The sequence below is a fragment of the Hemitrygon akajei genome, chromosome 11 (assembly GCF_048418815.1).
Source record: "Hemitrygon akajei chromosome 11, sHemAka1.3, whole genome shotgun sequence".
Taxonomy (NCBI): Eukaryota; Metazoa; Chordata; class Chondrichthyes; order Myliobatiformes; family Dasyatidae; genus Hemitrygon; species Hemitrygon akajei.
In genome coordinates, this window is record NC_133134.1 from 1,263,056 (window position 1) to 1,289,502 (window position 26,447).

General features: G+C 49.2%; 1 protein-coding gene across 1 annotated transcript in view; it reads right to left on the bottom strand.

The window, feature by feature from the left end:
- The window catches only part of LOC140735216 (ankyrin-repeat and fibronectin type III domain-containing 1-like), a 422,525-nt gene that overhangs the window by 126,953 nt on the left and 269,125 nt on the right, over positions 1–26,447 (bottom strand). The window contains 2 exon segments of the mRNA XM_073060001.1: positions 1,685–1,792; positions 25,575–25,665. Coding sequence (XP_072916102.1) covers positions 1,685–1,792; positions 25,575–25,665 — 199 coding nt within the window.

Sequence of the window (26,447 nt, forward strand, 5' to 3'; positions counted from 1 at the left end):
GGTTAGTGGCATAAAGATGATAATATCTACAGATGCTGGAAAGCCAAGCAATACACAAAAAATGCTGGAGGAACTCAGCAAGCCAGGCAGCATCGATTGAAAAGAGCAAATAGTCATCACTTTGGACTGAAACCCTTCATCAGGACTGGAAAAAAAAGATGAGAAGCTAGAGCAAGAAGATGGGGGAGGGGAGGAAGAAGTACAATGTGTAGGCAATCGGTGAAAATGGGAGGGGGGAGGGGTGAAGTGAAAAACTGGGAAGTTGGTTGGTGAAAGGGTGAAAGAGATAAAGAGCTGGAGAAAGGGGAATCTGATAAGAGAAGGTAGAAGACCAAGGAAGAAGGGGAAGGGGGAGGAGCACCAGAGAGAGGTGATGGGCAGGTAAGGAGATAAGGTAAGAGAGGGAAACAGAAATGGGAATGGTGAAGTGGGGGGGTGGCAATTACCATAAGTTCAAGAAATTGATGTTCATGGCATCAGGTTGGAGGGTTGGAGACAGTACAGGCGGAATATAAAGTATTGCTCTTCCAACCTGAGTGTGGTCTCATTGTGGCCATGGATCGACATCTTGGAATGAGAACAGGAAGTAGAGTTGAAAATGTGTGGCCTCCAGGAGATCCGACTTTTTCTGGCAGGCGGAGAAAAGGTGCTCAGTGAAGAGGTCTCCCAATATACGGTGGGTTTCACTGATATACAGGAGGCCACACTGGGAGCACCAGGTACAGTAGATGACCCCCAACAGACTCACAGGTGAAGTGTCGCCTCACCTGGAAGGATGGTTTGGGGCCCTGAATGGTAGTGAGGGAGGAGGTGTAGAGGCAGGTGTGGCGCTTCTTCTGCTTGCAAGGATAAATACTAAGGATATGTTACTTCCACTATCTCCAATGGGACCCCACCACCAAGCACATCTTTCCCTTCCCACACTTTCCACACGTGACTCCCTTGTCCATTCATCCATGCCTACTGATCTCTCTCCTGGGAGTTTTTGAAGGTGCCTCCATGTTTTGATGGCTAAACTGAGTATAAAAGGCATTGAATTCATCTGGGAGTGAAGCCTTGTTGTCACCCATGTCACTTGTTTTTACTTTGTAGGAGTTGAGAGCATTCAAGCCTTGCCATAGCTGTCGAGCATCCCTCAGTGATTCAGCTTCATCCTAGAACTGCCACTTTCATGAAAACATAGAACAGTACAGCACAATACAGGCCCATTAGCCCATAATGTTCTACTGACTTTTTCACCTCCTCCACCATCAAACAAAACTATTCCCTCCTTCGCAGCCCTCCATTTTCTATCATCCATATGTCTTTCTGAGAGTCTCTTAAGTGTCATCACCCCTGGCAGGGTATTCCACACACCCATCCCTCTACCTCGGACATTCCTCCCTATACTTTCTCCCAATCATTTTAAAATTATGCCCCCTTTACAAGGCTTCCTAGTTAGTGTTAGGACTGACCTGTTTTGATGAACCTTAGACATTCGCCCTGTTTTACTCCCCACGACTGCTGCCTGAATTGTTGGGTCTTTGCAGTACCTTCTATATCAGATTCTCAGCCACTGCTGTGTCAGTTTCTCAGTTTCTGGGCGTTGGTACAGATGCCATATCCTTACCCCCCACCCCTCGGTCTGATGTGAATGATACTCCGGCGGGAGGCATGTAGCAGTAAAAGGGTTTGCCAGACTCACCATGACATGGACAGTGCTGGTGAAGAATCTTCACCTGATTCAGCAGCTGCTCCAGGGTCTCGAGCCTCCCATGTCGCCTCACTTCCTTGTTATCAAAGTCTCCCCAGTCTGCGTAAGGAACCAGATACAGTCAGCTACCTCCCTGCATATCAACAACACAGTTACACACAGCAATGAGTCATAGAGCACTTCAGCACATCTAGTTCATGCTGAACTACTCTCCTGCCTAGTCCTACTGACCTGCATCTGGACCACGGCCCTCCAGACTTCTCCAAGCCACGTACCTATTCCATCAGCTCCACTGCCCGAGAATAAAATGCAGGAGAGGGTGGTGGCTTTGACCAGCAACCAGTCAGCGTTTGGGATTGATTAGTAAGAGCAAATTGAGGAAGGCAGGGGGAAGTACAGCAGCCTCTGTTGCAGTGGCAGTTGATGGAGTGGACAGAATCAGAGTGGTGATCGTAAGGCTTTAGCTCTTCGAGGATTCAGGGAAGAGAGGCTTCACTTGGAGAAAACAAGCGAAAGAAAAGCTCGTTTTTTCCTTCTTTTCTTTATATCTGTTCAGCTAGGGTAGTAAAGATACCCATGTCCATGTAGGTTACAATGACATGGGTAGGATGAGTGATGAGGTTCTGCATAGGGAGTTCAGGAAGTTAGGTTCTAAATTAAAGGGCTGGACCTTCAGGGTTATGATCTCAGGACTGCTACCCGTACCAGTTGTTAGTGAGGCCAGAACTAGGAAGATTATACTGTTTAATATGTAGCAAAGCAGTTGGTGTAGGAGGGAGGGCATAAGATTTCTGGATCATTGGGCTCTCTTTCAGGGAAGGTGGGACCTGTACAGAAGGGACATTTTGCACCTGAACTGGAGGGGAACTAATACTGTTGTAGGAAGGTTTATCAATGCTGCACGGTGGGTTTTAAAGTAGAGTTGCAGGGGGATGGGAACCAGAGTGCCAGAACATTTAGTGGAGAGTTTGTGGAGGCAGATGTTGGTACGACCTCAGACAAAGTTAGGAATCAAAAGGCTGAGCATGGTGTGACTAGTGTCCTGAGCTGCATATATTTCAATGCAAGACGTATCGTAGGAAAGGCGGATAATAGTGCTGAAGATGAGGTAGCTGGTTTACAAACAGAGGCAATGTGTAGTGAGGAGAGGCTGTTGATAGGGCAAAATTGCAGTTAACAGGATGAGTTGCAATGTAAAAGGTGGACAAAATCAAGAAGGGTGAATACAGAACTGAAGTCATTGTATTTGAATGTGCTCAGTATATGGAATAAGGCAGATGAACTTGTAGATTGCCAGGTGTGATGTTGAAGGCATCACTGAATCATTGCTGAAAGATTACAGCCGGGAACTTAACGTCCAAGGATATACATTATATCAAAAGGACAGGTAGAAAGGCAGAAGGGGTGGCATTGCTCTGTAGGTAAAAAGTGAAATCAAACCATTAGAAAGGGGTAACATAGGAATGGAAGGTGAGTTATTGTGGATAGAGCTCAGGAACTGCAAGAGTAAAAAGACCCTTATAGCAGTGGTATTCAGACCCCCAAACTGTAGTAACAATGTGGTCCACAAATTAGAATGGAAGATAGAAAATGCATGCCAAAAGGGCAATGTTACAATAGTCATGGGAGACTTCAATATGCAGATAGATAGGGAAAATCAGGTAGGTGCTGGATTACAAGAGGGTGAGTTTCTATACTGATACGAGATGGCTTTTTAGAGCAGCTCATGGTTGAGCCCACTAGAGGATCAGCTATTCAGGATTGGGTGCTGTGCAATGAACCAGAATTGATCAGACAGCTTACAGTAAAAGGACCCTTAGGGGAAAGTGATCATAATATGATTGAATTCACCTGGAAACTTGAGAAGGGGAAGCTTAAGTCAGATATATCAGTATTAGAGTGGATAAAGGAAATTACAGAGGCATGAGAGTGAGTTGGCCAGAATTGAATGAAAAAGAACACTGGCAGGGATGATGGCAGAGCAGCAATGGCTAGAATTTCTGGAAGCAATTGGGAAGGCACAGGATACATACATCCCAAAGAGGAAGAAGTATTCTAAAGAAAAGATGACACAACCGTAGCTAACGAGAAGTCAAAGCCAACATAAAAGCCAAAGAGAGGGCATATAATAGTGCAAAGATTAGTGGGAAGTTAGAGGATTAGGAAGCTTTTAAAACCAACAGAAGGCAACTAAAAAATCATTAAGAAGGTAAAGATGGAATATGAAAGTAAGCTAGCCAATAATATTCACGAGGATCTCAAAAGTTCCTTCAGATACATTAAGTATAAAAGAGAGGTAATAGTAAATATTGAGCTACTGGAAAATGACACTGGAGAAGAAGAAATGGGGGACAATGAAATAGTGGATGAACTGAATAAATATTTTGCATCAGTCTTCACTGTGGAAGACACTAGCAGTATGGTGGAAGTTCCAGGTGTCAGGGGGTATGAAGTGTGTGAAGTTGCCATAACTAGAGAACTTTCTTGGGAAACTGAAAGGTCTGAAGGTAGATCAGTCACCTGGACCAGATGGTGTACATCTGGAGATCTGAAAGAGGTTGCTGAAGAGATTGTGAAGGCATAAGTAATGACCTTTCAAGAATCACTAGATTTTGGAGTGGTTCTGGAAGACTGGAAAATTGCAAATGTAACTTCCACTCTTCAAGAAGGGAGAGAGGTAGAAGAAAGAAAACTATAGGCTAGTTAGTCTGATTTCAGTTGTTGGGAAGATGTTGGAGTCGATTATTAAGAAAGGTGTCTCAGGGTACTTGAAAGCACACGATAAACCGGCAAATCTCACCTAACAAATCTAATTGGCAGGAGGCAAAGAGAGGAGACAAAGACAGCCTTTTCTGGCTGGCTGCCAGTGACTAGTGGTGTTCCACAGGGATCTGTATTGGGATTTGGATGATGGAATTGATAAAGATAGGTGGAGGGGCAAAGTTCAAAGTAAAATTTATTATCAGAATACATACATGTCACCACATTCAACCATGAGATTCTTTTTCTGGGGGCCTACTTGGCAAACCTAAAGAGTACCAACTATAAACTGTAAACATTGGGAACTGTTAACTGTCAACAAACTGTGCAAATGCAGATGTAAATATTGTGCATGAAATAACAATATAACAGAGTCCATAACTGAGTGTAGAGCCTAATGGTTGAGGGGTAGTAACTGTTCTTGAACTTGGTGGTGTGAGTCTTGAGGTTCCTGTACCTTCTTCCTGATGCAGCAGTGAGAAAAGAGCCTGGCCTGGGTAGTAAGGTTCTCTGATGATGGATAGAAACATAGAAACATAAGAAAACCTACAGCATAATACAGGCCCTTTGGCCCACAAACTTGTGCCAAACATGTCCCTACCTTCATCACCAGCCTATCCTCCCTCTCACACTGTCTACAAGCTTTCTTTATTTGTGAGCTAACTTTCTCTTCTCCAGTCTCTTCAGTTCGGTTCCCACCCCCCAACAATTCTAGTTTAAACTCTCCCCAGTAGCCTTAGCAAACCTCCCCACCAGGATATTAGTCCCCCCTTGGATTCAAGTGCAACCCGTCCTTTTTGTACAGGTCACACCTGCCCCAAAAGAGGTCCCAATGATCCAGAAATCTGAATCCCTGCTCCCTGCTCCAATCCCTTAGTCATGCATTTATCCTCCACCTCATTCTATTCCTATTCTCACTGTTGTGTAGCACAGGCAGTAATCCCGAGATTACTACTTTTGAGGTCCTGCTTCTCAACTTCCTTCCTAACTCCCTGTAGTCTTTTTTCAGGACCTCTTCCCTTTTCCTACCTATGTCATTGGTACCAATATGTACCACAACCTCTGGCTGTTCTCCCTCCCACCGCAGAATATCTTGGACACAATCCGAAACATCCCAGACTTTGGCACCTGGGAGGCAAACTACCATCCAGAAATCTGAATCCCTGCCCCCTGCTCCAGGGGAAGAAAAGTGGCAAATGTTCAGGGGATAGTTGGGTGGAGTGCTGCATAGGTACATTTCAATGAGACAGAGAAGTTATGGTAGGGTTGCAGATGTTGTTCCTTTATTCAAGAAAGGGAGAATAGATAGCCCAGGAAATTATAGACCAGTGAGTCTTACCTCAGTAATTGGTAAGTTGATGGAGAAGATCCTGAGAGGCAGGATTTATGAACATTTGGAGAGGTATAATATGATTAAGAATAGTCAGTGTGGCTTTGTGAAGGGCAGGTCATGCCTTATGAGCCTGATTGAATTTTTTGAGGATGTGACTAAACACTTTGATGAAAGTAGAGCAGCAGATGTTGTGTATATGGATTTCAGCAAGGCATTTGATAAGGTACCCCATGCAAAGCTTATTGAGAAAGTAAGGAGGCATGGGATCCATGGGGACATTGTTTTGTGGATCCAGAACTGGCTTGCCCACAGAAGGCAAAGAGTGGTTGTAGATGGGTCATATTCTGCATGGAGGTCAGTGACCAGTGGTATGCCTCAGGGACCTGTTCTGGGACCCCTACTCTTTGTGATTTTTATAAATGACCTGGATGAGGAAGTGGAGGGATGGGTTAGTAAGTTTGCTGATGACACAAAGGCTGGAGGTGTTGTGGATAGTGTGGAGGGCTTTCAGAGGCTACAGCAGGACATTGATAGGATGCAAAACTGGGCTGAGAAGTGGCAGGTGGAGTTAAGCCCAGATAAGTGTGAAGTGGTTCATTTTGGTAGGTCAAATATGATAGCAGAATATAGTATTAATGGTAAGATTCTTGGCAGTGTGGGGGATCAGAGGGATCTTGGGATCCGAGTCAGTTCTGTTCTGGTCGCCTCACTACAGGAAGAATGTGAAAGCCATAGAAAGGGTGCAGAGGAGATTTACAAGGATGCTGCCTGGATTGGGGAGCATGCCTTATGAGAATAGGTTGAGTGAACTCGGCCTTTTCTCCTTGGAGCGAAGGAGGATGAGAGGTGACCTGATAGAGGTGTATAAGATGATGAGAGGCATTGATTGTGTGGATAGTCAGAGGCTTTTCCCCAGGGCTGAAATGGTTGCCACAAGAGGACACAGGTTTAAGGTGCTGGGGAGTAGGTACAGAGGAGATGTCAGGGGTAAGTTTTTTACTCAGAGCTTGGTGAGTGCATGAAATGGGCTGCCGACCACAGTGGTGGAGGCGGATACAATAGGGTCTTTTAAGAGGCTTTTAGATAGGTACATGGAGCTTAGTAAAATAGAGGGCTATAGGTAAGCCTAGTAATTTCTAAGGTAGGGACGCGTTTGGCTCAACTTTTTGTATTGTGCTGTAGGTTTCCTATGTTTCTATGTTTAAGATATCTGTGAACACTCTAGCCAGTTGGTTGGCACAGGTTGTCAGTAGTCAGCCAGGTACTCCGTCCACACCAGATGCTTTCTTGGGATTCACTCTCTTGAAGGCAGCCTGCACATCATTTTCAGATACTTAGACCAAAGGATCATCGGGAGACATGGGGATATGTGATGGTTGCTCCCTATTCTGGTGATCAAAGCGAGCATAGAAGGCATTGTGCTCAACTGGAAGCGAAGCTCCTATGACCCCTATGGTGCAAGTTTTATCTTTGTAGGAGGTTATGGCATTCAGACTCTGCCACAGCTATTGAGCATCCCTCGTTGATTCCAATCTAGTGTAGAATCTTCACTTCGCCCATGAGATGGCTTTCCAGAGATCATACCTGCACCTCTTGTAGCATCCTTGATCTCCAGACTTGAATGTCTCTGATCTGGGTCTCAGCAGGTTTTATATTTCATTGTTCATCCAGGGCTTCTGATTGGGGAAAAACCTGAATGATTTCATGGGGAAACACTCATCCATAGCTATTTATAAAGTCTGTATTCACACTGATATAGTTATTCAGTTCCTCAGGGCAGGCAGTTTTGAGGAATTACAGAAGGATTTAGACAGATTAGGAGAATGGGCAAAGAAATGGCAGATGGAATACAGTGTCAAGAAATGTATGGTCATACATTTTGATATGAGAAATGAAAGGGTTAACTATTTTCTAAATAGAGAGAAAAATACAGAAAAAAAGGGGTGCAACGGGACTTGAGAGTCCTTGTCCAAGATTCTCTAAAAGTTAATTTGCAGGTTGAGTCTGTGGTGTGTGTCCTGCAGAGGCTTGTCTTATTTTGATTGACAAAATTTGCCTGTGATCGGTTAGTTTAGAAACTGCAGCTGCTTTACCTATTGGATAGCTGCTGTTGTCCAGTTTCAAATATCCTGGGTATGTAAATTAACACATGAAAGGAGCTTGTTAAGACAAGACAATTGGGAAGGTATGCTCTGCGCGCACTCTTATAAAAGTATTTTTGTTGAATGTACATATGTTTTTTGAATATTCAGCTTTGTACTATCTGTAACTTGGGGAACATGAATGTTTGGTTGAATTTTTACTGTTTGTAAATGAATGATTAATATACTTATTCAAAGTTGGTGTATTTCCTGTGATAATCAGTTGTTGGACCCGTGAACCTGATTATTACAGTAAGGAAGGCAAATGTAATGTTAGCATTCATTTCAAGAATTGCATAGAAAAGCAAGGATGTAATGTTGAGACTTTATAAAGCACCGACCGGTGAGGCCTCACTTGGAGAATTGTGAGCAGTTTTAGGTCCCTTATCTTAGAAAGGATGTGCTGAAACTTGAGAGGGTTCAAAGGAGGTTCATGAAAATGATTCCAGGATTGAATGGCTTGTGATATGAAGAGCATTTGGTGTATTCACTGGAATTTAAAAGAACGAGGGATGATCTCATTGAAACCTATTAAATGCTGAAAGCCCTTGATAGAGTGGAGTTGGAGAGGATGTTTCCTATGGTGGGAGAGTCTAAGACCAGAGGACACAGATAGAGTGGAGCTGGAGAGGATGTTTCCTATGGTGGGAGAGTCTAAGACCAGAGGACACAGCCTCAGAATAGAGGGGTATCCTTTTAGATGAGGAGGAATTTCTATAGCCAGAGAATGGTGAATTGTGGAATTCTTTGCCACAAGCAGCTGTGGAGATGGTCTTTATGTATATTTAAGGCAGAGGTTGATGGATTCTTGATTGATCGGGGCATGAAGGGATACAGGGAGAAGGCAGGAGACTGGGGCTGAGAGGAAGATTGGATCAGCCATGATGAAATGACAGAGCAGATGATGGGCCAAATGGCCTCATTCAGTTCCCTTATCTTATGGTACAGGTCCAAAATTTTCTTAAATATCAAACCAGAATCTACCACTTCTGCTGGCAACTTGTTTTACACTCGTACCATCCTCTGAGTGAAGAAGTTCCCCTTAAATATTTCATGCTTCACTTGAACCCATGACCTCTAGTTCTCATCTCACCCCACCTCAGCGGAAAAAGCCTGCTTGCATTTACCCTATCTATGTTCCTCATAATTTTGTATACCTCTATCAAATCTCCCCTTATTCTCCTGCGCTCGAGGGAAAAAACCCTAACCTATTCAACCTTTCCCTATAACTTATATCTTTCAGACTTGGCAACATCCTTGTAAATTTCCTTTGCATTCTTTCAACCTTATTTACATCTTTCCTGCACGTAGGTGACCAAAACCTCACACAGTGCTCCAAATTAGGTCTCACCAATGTCTTACACAACTTCAACATAACATCCCATCTCCTTACTCAATGCATTGATTTATTAAGGCCAATGAGCTAAAAACTTTCTTTATGACCCCGTGATGCCACTTTCAAGGTATTATGGATCTGTTGATACCCATGTGCCAGGTTTGGCAGAAATATCCAGATCATTGGAGCTCTCCCAGCCCACCCTACTGAGGACTGTCCCACCAAGATCATGAACCTTCTATCCAGCACTTTGTTTCCGCTCACTCGGCAACTAAACCAGTACATCAGAATACAACAGTATGGCACAGGAACGTGCCCCTCAGCTCATGGTGAAAACAGTGAGGGTCCCTACACCCCTCAGAACAACACACTGTCACTCTCCAAATGGTGTGAGTCCGTACATTCCGTGTAACAGGACAGAAAATGGTCACACTCCAAACAGTGAGGGTCTTATTGCCTCAGGACGGGACACAGTGACACTCCAAACAGTGAGGGTCTTATTGCCTCAGGACGGGACACAGTGACAATCCAAACAGTGAGGGTCTTATTGGCTCAGGACGGGACACAGTGACACTCCAAACAGTGAGGGTCTTATTGCCCCAGGACGGGACACAGTGACACTCCAAACAGTGAGGGTCTTATTGCCTCAGGACGGGACACAGTCACACTCCAAACAGTGAGGGTCTTATTGCCTCAGGACGGGACACAGTCACACTCCAAACAGTGAGGGTCTTATTGGCTCAGGACGGGACACAGTGACACTCCAAACAGTGAGGGTCTTATTGCCTCAGGACGGGACACAGTGACACTCCAAACAGTGAGGGTCTTATTGCCTCAGGACGGGACACAGTCACACTCCAAACAGTGAGGGTCTTATTGCCTCAGGACGGGACACAGTGACACTCCAAACAGTGAGGGTCTTATTGCCCCAGGACGGGACACAGTCACACTCCAAACAGTGAGGGTCTTATTGCCTCAGGACGGGACACAGTCACACTCCAAACAGTGAGGGTCTTATTGCCTCAGGACGGGACACAGTCACACTCCAAACAGTGAGGGTCTTATTGCCTCAGGACGGGACACAGTCACACTCCAAACAGTGAGGGTCTTATTGCCTCAGGACGGGACACAGTGACACTCCAAACAGTGAGGGTCTTATTGCCTCAGGACGGGACACAGTGACACTCCAAACAGTGAGGGTCTTATTGCCTCAGGACGGGACACAGTCACACTCCAAACAGTGAGGGTCTTATTGCCTCAGGACGGGACACAGTGACACTCCAAACAGTGAGGGTCTTATTGCCCCAGGACGGGACACAGTGAAACTCCAAACAGTGAGGGTCTTATTGGCTCAGGACGGGACACAGTGACACTCCAAACAGTGAGGGTCTTATTGCCTCAGGACGGGACACAGTCACACTCCAAACAGTGAGGGTCTTATTGCCCCAGGACGGGACACAGTGACACTCCAAACAGTGAGGGTCTTATTGCCTCAGGACGGGACACAGTCACACTCCAAACAGTGAGGGTCTTATTGCCTCAGGACGGGACACAGTGACACTCCAAACAGTGAGGGTCTTATTGCCTCAGGACGGGACACAGTGACACTCCAAACAGTGAGGGTCTTATTGCCTCAGGACGGGACACAGTGACACTCCAAACAGTGAGGGTCTTATTGCCTCAGGACGGGACACAGTGACACTCCAAACAGTGAGGGTCTTATTGCCTCAGGACGGGACACAGTGACACTCCAAACAGTGAGGGTCTTATTGCCTCAGGACGGGACACAGTGACACTCCAAACAGTGAGGGTCTTATTGCCTCAGGACGGGACACAGTGACACTCCAAACAGTGAGGGTCTTATTGCCTCAGGACGGGACACAGTGACACTCCAAACAGTGAGGGTCTTATTGCCTCAGGACGGGACACAGTGACACTCCAAACAGTGAGGGTCTTATTGCCTCAGGACGGGACACAGTGACACTCCAAACAGTGAGGGTCTTATTGCCTCAGGACGGGACACAGTGACACTCCAAACAGTGAGGGTCTTATTGCCTCAGGACGGGACACAGTCACACTCCAAACAGTGAGGGTCTTATTGCCCCAGGACGGGACACAGTCACACTCCAAACAGTGAGGGTCTTATTGCCTCAGGACGGGACACAGTCACACTCCAAACAGTGAGGGTCTTATTGCCTCAGGACGGGACACAGTGACACTCCAAACAGTGAGGGTCTTATTGCCTCAGGACGGGACACAGTCACACTCCAAACAGTGAGGGTCTTATTGCCTCAGGACGGGACACAGTCACACTCCAAACAGTGAGGGTCTTATTGCCTCAGGACGGGACACAGTCACACTCCAAACAGTGAGGGTCTTATTGCCTCAGGACGGGACACAGTCACACTCCAAACAGTGAGGGTCTTATTGCCTCAGGACGGGACACAGTGACACTCCAAACAGTGAGGGTCTTATTGCCTCAGGACGGGACACAGTGACACTCCAAACAGTGAGGGTCTTATTGCCTCAGGACGGGACACAGTCACACTCCAAACAGTGAGGGTCTTATTGCCTCAGGACGGGACACAGTGACACTCCAAACAGTGAGGGTCTTATTGCCTCAGGACGGGACACAGTGACACTCCAAACAGTGAGGGTCTTATTGCCTCAGGACGGGACACAGTGACACTCCAAACAGTGAGGGTCTTATTGCCTCAGGACGGGACACAGTCACACTCCAAACAGTGAGGGTCTTATTGCCTCAGGACGGGACACAGTCACACTCCAAACAGTGAGGGTCTTATTGCCTCAGGACGGGACACAGTCACACTCCAAACAGTGAGGGTCTTATTGCCTCAGGACGGGACACAGTGACACTCCAAACAGTGAGGGTCCTCACACACCCTGGGACAGGACCATCAGACATGGTCACTATCCAAATGGGTGCTGCAAGTCAAAGGCCCAAGTTAACAACTATGGAGGTGAAGCCTCAGTTATCCAAAATTTCACCTGTCTTCCCTCTTCAGGTGCTGTCTGGCCTGCTGAGTGCTTTTGGCAAGACAATGCCAGGCTTTATCCAGCTCTGATCTGAAAGAAGGGCTGAGCCAGGGGAGGAGTGGGGAAACAGAGATCTCATCTCTGCAGCTTTTCAGATCATTATGGCTTGGGAGAAACTGGGCATTACACAAGTGGTTGACAGGAGCTGTGGGAAGTTCATTGGGAGTGGCTGTTAAAGGGTAGTCACACACCCTGGTGGACTTGGTGGACTTGTCTGCTCCGTGGGAATTGTTTAAAGACCAACTGGTCGGAATTCAGGACCAACGTATTCCTGTGAAGGAAAGAGGGTGCTTCCTAAAGGTGGCAAATTTAGTCAAAAACAAAAGAGAAGTATGTGGAAGCTGAAATCAGACAAGGTCTTCAGGGAACTGGAGAGAAATGAAATGGGGAATCTGGAGGCTAAAGGAGACATGATCGGTACTTGATGAGCAAGATTTAAGTGAATTCCAGCACATTTTATACTTTCAGTAAAAATATGGGAGTAGCTAGAGGTAGAGTATGACCACTGAACAAAGCAGGCCATTGTTAATGGACAACAGCAGAGGTTAAAGCCCATGACAACCACCTAGGGGTAAACTCCAACATGCAAACCATCTAGGGGTTAAACCCAGACACACAGAGCACCCATGGGGTAAATCCTATCACACAGAATACCCAGGGGGTAAACCCAGACACACAGAACACTCAGGGGTTAAACCCAGACACACAGACCACCGGGGGGGATTGACCCCGACACACAGAATACCCAGGGGTAGATCCCAACACACAGATCACCCAGGGCTAGACCTCGACACACAGACCACCGGGGGGATTGACACCGACACACAGACCACACGGGGGGGGGGGGGGGAATGGTAGACCCCGATATGCAGACCACCAGACCACCCGGGATAGATCCCAACACACAGATCACCCAGGGCTAGACCTCGACACACAGACCACCAGGGGGGGGTAGACCCAGACACACAGACCACCGGGGGGATTGACACCGACACACAGACCACACGGGGGGGGGGGGATGGTAGACCCTGATATGCAGACCAGCAGACCACCCGGGGTAGATACCGACATACAGACCACCCAGGGGTAAAGCCCCACCATGACCAACGGTGGAGGCGGATACGATAGGGTCTTTTAAGAGACTTTTGGATAGGTACATGTTCGGCACAGCTTTGTGGGCCAAAGGGCCTGTATTGTGCTGTAGGTTTTCTATGTTTCAATGACGATCACACAGGGGTTAAACCTCCACACGCAGTCCACCCACAGATTAAACCCCACCATGACGACCACCCAGGTGTTAAACTCCAACATACAGACCATCCACAGGTTACTACCCAATATGCAGACCATCCAGGGTTTAAACCCCAACATACAGACCACCCAACGGTTAAATACTGACAAAAAGACCACCTGGGGTTAAATCCACCATACGGACCATCACCGTTACGACCATCAGAAGTTAAATCCCAACACACAGACCACCCAGGGGTTAAACTTCAACATGATGACCACACAGGTCATGGGTGACGTGGTTCGATGTTCGTCTGACATGGGTCAGTGTGTGGGTGGCATGGTTCAGTGTTCATGTGACGTAGGTCGGCGTGTGGGTGATGTGGGTCGGTGTGTGGGTGATGTGGGTCGGCGTGTGGGTGATGTGGTTCGGTGTGTGGGTGACATGATTCAGTGTTCGTGTGACGTAGGTCGGCGTGTGGGTGATGTGGTTTGCTGTATTGGTGATGAGGTTCGCTGTATTGGTGATGAGGTTCAGCGTGTGGGTTATGTGGTTCGCTATGTGGGCGGCGTGGGTCGGTGTTCGTGTGACATGGGTTGGTGTGTGGGTGATGTAGGTCGGTGTGTGGGTGATGTGGGTCGGTGTGTGGGTGACGTGGTTCAGTGTTTGTGTGACGTAGGTCGGTGTGTGGGTGACATGGTTCAGTGTTCAAGTGACGTGGGTTGGTGTGTGGGTGACGTGGTTCAATGTTCGTGTGACGTGGGTCGGTGTGTGGGTGACGTGGTTCAATGCTCGTGTGACGTGGGTTGGTGTGTGGGTGACGTGGTTCAGTGTTTGTGTGACGTGGGTCGGTGTGTGGGTGACATGGTTCAATGTTTGTGTGATGTGGGTTGGTGTGTAGGTGACATGGTTCAGTGTTCATGTGACGTAGGTCGGTGTGTGGGTGACGTGGGTCGGTGCGTGGGTGACATGGTTCAGTGTTCGTGTGACGTAGGTCGGTGTGTGGGTGACGTGGGTCGGTGTGTGGGTGACATGGTTCAGTGTTCGTGTGATGTGGGTTGGTGTGTGGGTGACATATTTCGGTGTGCGGGGGACATGGTTCAGTGTTCGTGTGATGTGGGTTGGTGTGTGGGTGACATATTTCGGTGTGCGGGGGACATGGTTCAGTGTTCATGTGATGTGGGTCGGTGTGTGGGTGATGTGGGTCGGTGTGTAGGTGACATGGTTCAGTGTTCGTGTGATGTAGGTCAGTGTGTGGGTGACATGGTTCAGTGTTCGTGTGACGTAGGTCGGTGTGTGGGTGACATGGTTCAGTGTTTGTGCGATGTGGGTTGGTGTGTGGGTGAAATATTTCGGTGTGTGGGTGACATGGTTCAGTGTTCGTGTGACGTGGGTCAGTGTGTGGGTGACATGGTTCAGTGTGTGGGTGACGTGGGTCGGTGTGCGGGTGACGTGGGTCGGTGTGTGGGTGACATGGTTCAGTGTTCGTGTGATGTGGGTCGGTGTGTGGGTGACATGGTTCAATGTTTGTGTGACGTAGGTCGGTGTGTGGGTGACGTGGGTTGGTGTGTGGGTGACATGGTTCAGTGTTCATGTGACGTAGGTCGGTGTGTGGGTGATGTGGGTCGGTGTGTGGGTGACGTGGGTAGGTGTGTGGATGACGTGGTTCAGTGTGTGGGTGATGTGGGTCGGTGTGTGGATGACGTGGTTCAGCGTTCGTGTGACGTAGGACGGTGTGTGGGTGATGAGGTTCAGTGTTCGTGTGATGTAGGTCGGTGTGTGGGTGACGTGGTTCAGTGATCGTGTGATGTGGGTTGGTGTGTGGGTGACATGGTTCAGTGTGTGGGTGACGTGGGTCGGTGTGTGGGTGACGTGGGTCAGGGTGTGGGTGATGTGGGTAGGTGTGTGGGTGACATTGTTCAATGTTTGTGTGACGTGGATCGGTGTGCGGGTGACATGGTTCAGTGTTCATGTGAATTGGGTTGGTGTGTGGGTGACATGGTTCAGTGTTCATGTGACGTGGGTCGGTGTGTGGGTGACATGGTTCAGTGTTCATGTGATGTAGGTCGGTGTGTGGGTGATGTGGGTCGGTGTGTGGGTGACGTGGTTCAGTGATTGTGTGATGTGGGTCGGTGTGTGAGTGACATGGTTCAGTGTTCGTGTGATGTGGGTCAGTGTGTGGGTGACATATTTGGGTGTGTGGGTGACGTGGTTCAGTGTTCGTGTGACGTGGGTCGGTGTGTGGGTGACGTGGTTCAATGTTTGTGTGACGTAGGTCGGTGTGTGTGTGACATGGTTCAGTGTTCATGTGACGTGGGTCGGTGTGTGGGTGACATGGTTCAGTGTTCCTGTGATGTAGGTCGGTGTGTGGGTGACGTGGTTCAGTGTTCATGTGACGTGGGTCGGTGTGTGGGTGACATGGTTCAGTGTTCCTGTGACGTAGGTCGGTGTGTGGGTGACGTGGTTCAGTGTTCATGTGACGTAGGTCGGTGTGTGGGTGATGTGGGTTGGTGTGTAGATGACATGGTTCAGTGTTCGTGTGACGTAGGACGGTGTGTGGGTGATGAGGTTCAGTGTTCGTGTGATGTAGGTTGGTGTGTGGGTGACATGGTTCAGTGTGTGGGTGACATGGGTCGGTGTGTGGGCGATGTGGGTCAGTGAGTGGGTGACATATTTCGGTGTGTGGGTGACATGGTTCAGTGTTCGTGTGACGTGGGTCGGTGTGTGGGTGACATGGTTCAATGTTCGTGTGACGTGGGTCGGTGTGTGGGTGACATGGTTCAGTGTTCATGTGACGTGGGTCGGTGTGTAGGTGACGTGGGTCAGTGTGTGGGTGATGTGGGTCGGTGTGTGGGTGACGTGGTTCAATGTTTGTGTGACGTGGGTCGGTGTGCGGGTGACATGGTTCAGTGTTCATGTGAATTGGGTTGGTGTGTGGGTGACATGGTTCAGTGTTCGTGTGATGTGGGTTGGTGTGTGGGTGACATGGTTCAGTGTTCGTGTGATGTAGGTTGGTGTGTGGGTGACGTGGGTCGGTGTGTGGGTGACGTAGGTCGGCGTGTGGGTGATGTGGGTCAGTGAGTGGGTGACATATTTCGGTGTGTGGGTGATGTGGTTCAGTGTTCGTGTTACGTGGGTCAGTGTGTGGGTGACGTGGTTCAGTGTTCGTGTGACGTGGGTCGGTGTGTGGGTGACGTGGTTCTGTGTTCGTGTGACGTGGGTTGGTGTGTGGGTGATGTGGTTCAGTGTTCGTGTGAATTGGGTTGGTGTGTGGGTGACATGGTTCAGTGTTCATGTGACGTAGGTCGGTGTGTGGGTGATGTGGTTCAGTGTTCGTGTGAATTGGGTCGGTGTGTGGGTGACATGGTTCAGTGATAATGAGACGTAGGTCGGTGTGTGGGTGATGTGGATCGGTGAGTGGACGACATATTTCGGTGTTTGGGTGACGTGGTTCAGTGTTCGTGTGACGTGGGTCGGTGTGTGGGTGACATGGTTCAGTGTTCGTGTGATGTGGGTTGGTGTGTGGGTGATATATTTCGGTGTGTGGGTGACATGGTTCAGTGTTTGTGTGATGTGGGTTGGTTTGTGGGTGACATATTTCGGTGTGTGGGTGACATGGTTCAGTGTTCATGTGACGTGGGTCGGTGTGTGGGTGACGTGGTTCAATGTTTGTGTGACATAGGTCGGTGTGTGGGTGACATGGTTCAGTGGTCATGTGACGTGGGTCGGTGTGTGGGTGATGTAGGTCGGTGTGTGGGTGATGTAGGTCGGTGTGTGGGTGATGAGGTTCAGTGTTCGTGTGATGTAGGTCGATGTGTGGGTGACGTGGTTCAGTGGTCATGTGACGTAGGTCGGTGTGTGGGTGATGTGGGTCGGTGTGTGGGTGATGTAGGTCGGTGTGTGGGTGACATGGTTCAGTGTTCGTGTGAATTGGGTTGGTGTGTGGGTGAAGTGGGTCGGTGTGTGGGTGACATGGTTCAGTGTTCATGTGACGTAGGTCGGTGTGTGGGTGATGTGGCTCGGTATGTGGGTGATGAGGTTCAGTGTTCGTGTGATGTAGGTCGGTGTGTGGGTGATGAGGTTCAGTGTTCGTGTGATGTGGGTTGGTGTGTGGGTGACGTGGTTCAGTGATCGTGTGATGTGGGTTGGTGTGTGGGTGACATGGTTCAGTGTGTGGGTGACGTGGGTCGGTGTGTGGGTGACGTGGTTCAATGTTTGTGTGACGTGAGTCGGTGTGTTGGTTATGTGGGTCGGTGTGTGGGTGACATGGTTCAATGTTTGTGTGACGTGAGTCGGTGTGTTGGTTATGTGGGTCGGTGTGTGGGTGACATGGTTCAATGTTTGTGTGACGTGGGTCGGTGTATGGGTGACGTGGTTCAGTGTTCGTGTGACGTGGGTCGGTGTGTGGGTGACATGGTTCATTGTTCATGTGATGTACGTCGGTGTGTGGGTGACGTGGTTCAGTGTTCATGTGATGTGGGTTGGTGTGTGGGTGACATATTTCGGTGTGTGGGTGACGTGGTTCAGTGTTCATGTGACGTAGGTATGTGTGTGGGTGATGTGGGTTGGTGTGTGGGTGACGTGGGTTGGTGTGTGGGTGACGTGGTTCAGTGTTCATGTGATGTAGGACGGTGTGTGGGTGATGTGGGTCGGTGTGTGGTTGACATGGTTCAGTGTTTGTGTGACGTGGGTCGGTGTGTAGGTGACATGGTTCAGTGTTTGTGTGACGTGGGTCGGTGTGTGGGTGACGTGGGTCGGTGTGTGGGTGACGTGGTTCAGTGTTCATGTGATGTAGGACGGTGTGTGGGTGATGTGGGTCGGTGTGTGGGTGACGTGGGTAGGTGTGTGGATGACGTGGTTCAGTGTTCGTGTGACGTAGGTTGGTGTGTGGGTGATGTGGCTCGGTGTGTGGGTGACATGGTTCAGTGTGTGGGTGATGTGGGTCGGTGTGTGGATGACGTGGTTCAGTGTTAATGTGACGTAGGTCGGTGTGTGGGTGATGTGGATCGGTGAGTGGACGACATATTTCGGTGTTTGGGTGACGTGGTTCAGTGTTCGTGTGACGTGGGTCGGTGTGTGGGTGACATGGTTCAGTGTTCGTGTGATGTGGGTTGGTTTGTGGGTGACATATTTCGGTGTGTGGGTGACATGGTTCAGTGTTCATGTGACGTGGGTCGGTGTGTGGGTGATGTGGGTCGGTGTGTGGGTGACGTGGTTCAGTGTTCGTGTGATGTGGGTTGGTTTGTGGGTGACATATTTCGGTGTGTGGGTGACATGGTTCAGTGTTCATGTGACGTGGGTCGGTGTGTGGGTGACGTGGTTCAATGTTTGTGTGACATAGGTCGGTGTGTGGGTGACATGGTTCAGTGGTCATGTGACGTGGGTCGGTGTGTGGGTGATGTAGGTCGGTGTGTGGGTGATGTAGGTCGGTGTGTGGGTGATGAGGTTCAGTGTTCGTGTGATGTAGGTCGGTGTGTGGGTGACGTGGTTCAGTGGTCATGTGACGTAGGTCGGTGTGTGGGTGATGTGGGTCGGTGTGTGGGTGATGTAGGTCGGTGTGTGGGTGACGTGGTTCAGTGGTCATGTGACGTAGGTCGGTGTGTGGGTGATGTGGGTCGGTGTGTGGGTGATGTAGGTCGGTGTGTGGGTGATGAGGTTCAGTGTTTATGTGACGTAGGTCGGTGTGTGGGTGATGTGGCTCGGTATGTGGGTGATGAGGTTCAGTGTTCGTGTGATGTAGGTCGGTGTGTGGGTGATGAGGTTCAGTGTTCGTGTGATGTGGGTCGGTGTGTGGGTGATGTAGGTCGGTGTGTGGGTGATGAGGTTCAGTGTTTATGTGACGTAGGTCGGTGTGTGGGTGATGTGGCTCGGTATGTGGGTGATGAGGTTCAGTGTTCGTGTGATGTAGGTCGGTGTGTGGGTGATGAGGTTCAGTGTTCGTGTGATGTGGGTTGGTGTGTGGGTGACGTGGTTCAGTGATCGTGTGATGTGGGTTGGTGTGTGGGTGACATGGTTCAGTGTGTGGGTGACGTGGGTCGGTGTGTGGGTGACGTAGGTCGGTGTGTGGGTGATGTGGGTCAGTGAGTGGGTGACATATTTCGGTGTGTGGGTGACATGGTTCAGTGTTCGTGTGACGTGAGTCGGTGTGTGGGTGACATGGTTCAATGTTTGTGTGACGTTGGTCGGTGTGTTGGTTATGTGGGTCGGTGTGTGGGTGACATGGTTCAATGTTTGTGTGACGTGGGTCGGTGTATGGGTGATGTGGGTCGGTGTGTGGGTGACATGGTTCAATGTTTGTGTGACGTGGGTCAGTGTATGGGTGACGTGGTTCAGTGTTCGTGTGACGTGGGTCGGTGTGTGGGTGACATATTTCGAGGTGTGGGTGACGTGGTTCAGTGTTCATGTGACGTAGGTATGTGTGTGGGTGATGTGGGTTGGTGTGTGGGTGACGTGGGTTGGTGTGTGGGTGACGTGGTTCAGTGTTCATGTGATGTAGGACGGTGTGTGGGTGATGTGGGTCGGTGTGTGGGTGACATGGTTCAGTGTTTGTGTGACGTGGGTCGGTGTGTAGGTGACATGGTTCAGTGTTTGTGTGACGTGGGTCGGTGTGTGGGTGACGTGGTTCAGTGTTCATGTGATGTAGGACGGTGTGTGGGTGACATATTTCGGTGTGTGGGTGACATGGTTCAGTGTTTGTGTGACGTGGGTCGGTGTGTAGGTGACATGGTTCAGTGTTTGTGTGACGTGGGTCGGTGTGTGGGTGACGTGGGTCGGTGTGTAGGTGACATGGTTCAGTGTTTGTGTGATGTGGGTTGGTGTGTGGGTGACATGTTTCAGTGTTTGTGTGACGTGGGTCGGTGTGTAGGTGACATGGTTCAGTGTTTGTGTGACTTGGGTCGGTGTGTGGGTGACATGTTTCAGTGTTTGTGTGACTTGGGTCGGTGTGTAGGTGACATGGTTCAGTGTTTGTGTGACTTGGGTCGGTGTGTAGGTGACATGGTTCAGTGTTTGTGTGACTTGGGTCGGTGTGTAGGTGACGTGGTTTAGTCGGTCACTATTTCTGGAAGATTGTATTTGCCTTCCTTAACTATCAACTGCACAAGGACTCCGAAGTCCCTTTGCATTTCAGATTTTTGGATTTTCTCCCATTTAGAAAATAGTCTCCGTATTTATTTCTACTATCAATGCGCATGACCATGTATTTTCGAACATTGTATTTCATTTGCCACTTTCTTGCCCTTTCTCAACATCTGTCTAAGGACTTCTGCATCCTACCTGTTTCCTCAACACTACCGGTCCACAAATCTTCATATCATCTGCAAACTTGGCAACAAAGCTATCTATTCCATCATCTAAATCATTGATATGCATCATAAAAACAAGTTGTCCCAACACCAGCCCCTGCAGGACATCGCTAGTCACTGGCAGCCAACTAGAAAAGGATCATTTTATTCCCACTTGCTGCCTCCTACCAAACAGCCAATGCTTTAACAATGCCAGTAATATTCCTGTCATTCCATGGGCTCTTAGCTTGGTAAGCAGCCTCATGTGGCACCTTGTCAAAGGCCTTCTGAAAGTCCAAATATACAACATCCACTGCATCCCCTTTATCTATCCTAATTGTAATCTCTTCAAAGAATTCCAGCAGGTTCATCAGGCAAGATTTTCCCTTAAGGAAACCATGCTGACTTTGTCCTATATTGTCCTGTGTCATCAAGTACTCCATAATCTCATCCTTAACAATTGACTCCAATATCTTCCCATCCGCTGGGGTTAGGCTAACTGGTCTATAATTAACTTTCTGCTGCCTTCCTCCTTTCTGAAAGAGTGGAGTGACGTTTACAATTTTCCATTCCTCTGGCACCATGCCAGAGTCCAATGATTTTGGAAAGATCATTACTAACACCTCCACAATCTCTAATGCTACCTCTTTCAGAACCCTAGGGTGCAGTTCAACTGGTCTGAGTGACTTATGTACCTTTAGGTCTTTCATCTTTTTGAGCACCTTCTCCCTTGTAATAATAACTGCACTCACTTCTCTTCCCTCACACCCTTCAACGCCTGGCACACTGCTAGTGTCTTCCACAGTGAAGACTCATGCAAAATACTCATTTAGGTCATCTGTCATTTCCTTGACCCCCGTTACTATTTCTTCAACTTCATCTTCTAGCTGTCCTACATCCACTCTCATCTCTCTATTTGTTACATTTGTGAAAAAGCCTTTACTGTCCACTTCAATATTGTTTTCTAGCTTGTTTTCATGTTGCATCTTTTCCCTCCTAATGATTCTTTTAGTTGCTCTCTGTAGGGTTTTAAAAGCTTCCCTGTCCTCTGTCTTCCCACTAATTTTTGCTTCGTTGTATGCCCTCTCTTTTGCTTTTACATTCGCTTTGACATCCCTTGTCAGCCGCAGTTGTACTATTTTTCCATTTGACTATTTCTTCATTTTTGGAATACATCTATCCGGCACCCTCCTCACTTTTTCCCAGAAACTCACACCATTGCTGCTCTGCTGTCATCCCTGCCAGCAACTCCTTCCAGCTCCTCTCTCACACCACTGTAATTTCCTTTACTCCACAGAAATACTGCTACGTCAGACTTTACTTTTTCTCTATCAAATTTCAAGTTGAACTCAATCATATTGTGATCACTGCCTCCTAAACTCTCGAATCACCCTAAGGTCCTTTTACCTTAAACTCCCTAATCACCTCTGGTTCATTACATAACTCCCAATCCAATATAGCTGATCCCCGAGTGGGCTCAACACCAAACTGCTCTAAAAAGCCATCTCATAGGCATTCAACAAACTCACTCTCTTGAGATCCGGCACCAACCTGATTTTCCCAATCGACCTGCATATTGAAATCTCCCATGGCTACATAACATTGCCCTTTTGACCTGCCTTTTCTACAGTATTTCCTATTGTGATCCATAGTCCACTGTCAGGAGGCCTGTATATACCTGCCATCAGGGTCCTTTTACCCTTGCAGTTTCATAACTCAACCCATAAGGGTTCAACATCTTCCGATCCTATGTTACATCTTTCTACTGATTTGATGCCATTCTTTACCAGCAGGGCCACACCAGCCCCTCTGCCTACCTTCCTATCCGTCCGATACAACATTGACCTTGGCCATTCAGCTCCCAAATACAACCATCCTTCAGCCACGATCCAGTGATGGCCACAACATCATACCCGACAATCTGTAGAAGTGCAACAAGATCATCCACCTTAATTTTTACACTCTATGCATTGAGATGTAACACTTTGAGTGCTGTATTTGCTGCCCTTTTTAATTCTGCATCCCTAATGCATTGATGCTCACCCTGCTGACTGCAATTATATCCTATAATCTCCCTGCCCCTCCTGACAATCTGACTGCACGCTATCTTTACTTTTTTACCATCTATCCTATCCTGAGTCCCTTCACTCCAGTTCCCACCCCTCTGCCAAATTAGTTTGAACCCTCCCCAAGAGCTCTAACAAACCTGCCCCTGAGAAGTATCCGTGGAAACGTTGACTGTTCGTTTCCACGGATGCTGCCCGACCTACTGAGTTCCTCCAGCGTGTTGTACGTGTTGCTTTGACCCCAGCATCTGCAGAGTACTTTGTGTTTACTGCCTGTGAGAATATTGGTTCCCCTTGGGTTCAGGTGCATCCCGTCACTTTTGAGCAGGTCATACCTCCCCTAGACGAGATCCCAATTATCCAAGAAACTGAAGCCCTGCCCTCTGCACCAGCTTCTCAGCCACACATTTATCTGCCAAATCACCCTCTCTGAAGCATGGCACAGAAGCAATCCAGAAATTACTTCCCGGGAGTTGCTAATTCTCAGCTTTCTACCTAGCTCTCTAAATTCTCTTTTCAGGACCTCTTTGCTTTTTCCTTCCAACGTCATTGATACCAATATGTACCAAGACATTTGGCTACTCTCCCTCCCTCTCTAAAATGTGGAAACAATCCAAGATGTTCCCGAACTTGGCTGTTTGTCTATTTGTAAATACTTTTTTCTTCACAACTTTTGAGCAGCTTTTGCAACTTTTCACCTCTCATGAAATAAAACCCCTTTCACTAACATGCTGTTTCAGGTTACTATCTGGTTTTTTTACTGCTGACCCTTGTCGGGCACACTTACCCACACCTGATTGTGAGATATGACAGTGGGTGGCAAGGTTTGGTGTGTGGGAGGTGAGGTTCAGCACATGGGTGACAAGGTTAGGCACGTGGGTGATGTGGTTCGGCGCATGGGTGACGTGGTTTGGCGGGGGGGTGGGTTGGGTCAACGCGTGGGTGGTGTGGTTCGAGGCGTGGGTGATGTGGTTCGACGCGTGGGTGATGTGGCTCGACGTGTGAGTGATGTGGTTCGACGCGTGGGTGATGTGGTTCGACGCGTGGGTGGTGTGGTTCGAGGCGTGGGTGATGTGGTTTGACGCGTGGGTGGTGTGGTTCGAGGCGTGGGTGATGTGGTTCGAGGCGTGGGTGATGTGGTTCGACGCGTGGGTTGTGTGGCTCGACGCGTGGGTGGTGTGGCTCGAGGCGTGGGTGGTGTGGTTCGACGCGTGGGTGGTGTGGTTCGAGGCGTGGGTGATGTGGTTCGAGGCGTGGGTGATGTGGTTCGACGCGTGGGTTGTGTGGCTCGACGCGTGGGTGATGTGGTTCGAGGCGTGGGTGATGTGGTTCGAGGCGTGGGTGATGTGGTTCGACACGTGGGTGGTGTGGTTCGAGGCGTGGGTGGTGTGGTTCAAGGCGTGGGTGGTGTGGCTCGAGGCGTGGGTGATGTGGTTCGAGGCGTGGGTGATGTGGTTCGACGCGTGGGTGATGTGGCTCGAGGCGTGGGTGATGTGGTTCGACGCGTGGGTGATGTGGTTCGAGGCGTGGGTGGTGTGGTTCGACGCGTGGGTGATGTGGTTCGACGCGTGGGTTGTGTGGCTCGACGCGTGGGTGGTGTGGTTCGAGGCGTGGGTGATGTGGCTCGACGCGTGGGTGATGTGGCTCGACGCGTGGGTGGTGTGGTTCGAGGCGTGGGTGGTGTGGTTCGACGCGTGGGTGGTGTGGTTCGACGCGTGGGTGATGTGGTTCGAGGCGTGGGTGATGTGGTTCGACGCGTGGGTGATGTGGTTCGAGGCGTGGGTGATGTGGTTCGACGCGTGGGTGGTGTGGTTCGAGGCGTGGGTGGTGTGGTTCGACGCGTGGGTGGTGTGGTTCGAGGCGTGGGTGATGTGGTTCGACGCGTGGGTGATGTGGTTCGACGCGTGGGTTGTGTGGCTCGACGCGTGGGTGATGTGGTTCGAGGCGTGGGTGGTGTGGTTCGACGCGTGGGTGATGTGGTTCGAGGCGTGGGTGATGTGGTTCGACGCGTGGGTGATGTGGTTCGAGGCGTGGGTGGTGTGGTTCGACGCGTGGGTGATGTGGTTCGACGCGTGGGTTGTGTGGCTCGACGCGTGGGTGATGTGGTTCGACGCGTGGGTGGTGTGGTTCGAGGCGTGGGTGGTGTGGTTCGACGCGTGGGTTGTGTGGCTCGACGCGTGGGTGATGTGGTTCGACGCGTGGGTGGTGTGGTTCGACGCGTGGGTGATGTGGTTCGAGGCGTGGGTGATGTGGTTCGACGCGTGGGTGATGTGGTTCGAGGCGTGGGTGGTGTGGTTCGACGCGTGGGTGATGTGGTTCGACGCGTGGGTTGTGTGGCTCGACGCGTGGGTGATGTGGTTCGACGCGTGGGTGGTGTGGTTCGAGGCGTGGGTGGTGTGGTTCGACGCGTGGGTGATGTGGTTCGACGCGTGGGTGGTGTGGTTCGATGCATGGGTGATGTAGTTTGACACGTGGGTGGCAACGTTTGATGTGTGGGTTGTGATTTGTGATCAGGGAGAGAGAGAAAAGGACATAGAACCATAAACTGCCACCCCGGTCCCCCAAAATCCTGCCTCACATGTAGGCATGCTGAGAGCAATGGCTTTGTTATGATCCATTCACATGTCCTGCAGCTCACAGGAGGTTAGAACATCTACACGTCTGTGGTACTTACAGGAAGGTGCAGCGGATGGCGGTGTGGAGCTCTGTGGGGGACCCCAGCCTTTCATGTTGTACGCAGACACCCGGACGTAATATGACGTGCCCTGTGGGAAACGAGGCGTCGGCTACCACTGCATTACATTAGACCCATCAGCTTAGCCGTGGGTGGTGTGGTTCAACGCGATTACCACTGGATTACATTAGACCCATCAGCTTAGCCGTGGGTGGTGTGGTTCAACGTGATTACCACTGGATTACAAAGTGTACATTAGACCCATCAGCTTAGCCTGCAGTGCCATCAGTGCAACCGTCGCTACTCCACTCCCACCTCCTCCCCGGAGTCAGGAAATCTGCACTCACACCGTTTGTGTGTTGGTCACACAGAGGCAGTGTGTAGCGAGGTGAGTTGCAGTCTAACATGGGGACAAAATCAAATAGAGTGACAAACACAGGTCTGAAGGATTTGAATACATACAATATAAGGAATAAGGTAAATGATCTTCACACAGTTAGAGATTAGCAGGTTTGATGTTGTAGGCATCATCGAAGGCATCATGCCTGGAAGAAGGTTATAGTTAGGAGCTTAACAACCAAGGATACACATTGCATCAAAAGGACAGGCAGATAGGCAGAATCGGTGGGGTGGCTCTGTTGGTAAAAAATGAAATCAAATCCTTAGAAAGAGGTGACATAGGATCGGAAGATGTTGAATCTTTGTGGGTAGAGTTAAGGAACTGCAAGGGTAAAAAGACCCTGATGGGAGTTATATACAAGCCTCCAAACAGTAGCCAGGATGTGGTCTACAAATTACAACAGGAGAAAGAAAATACATGCCAAAGGGGCAATGTTACAATAGTCATGAGGGATTGCAGTAGGTAGGCAGATT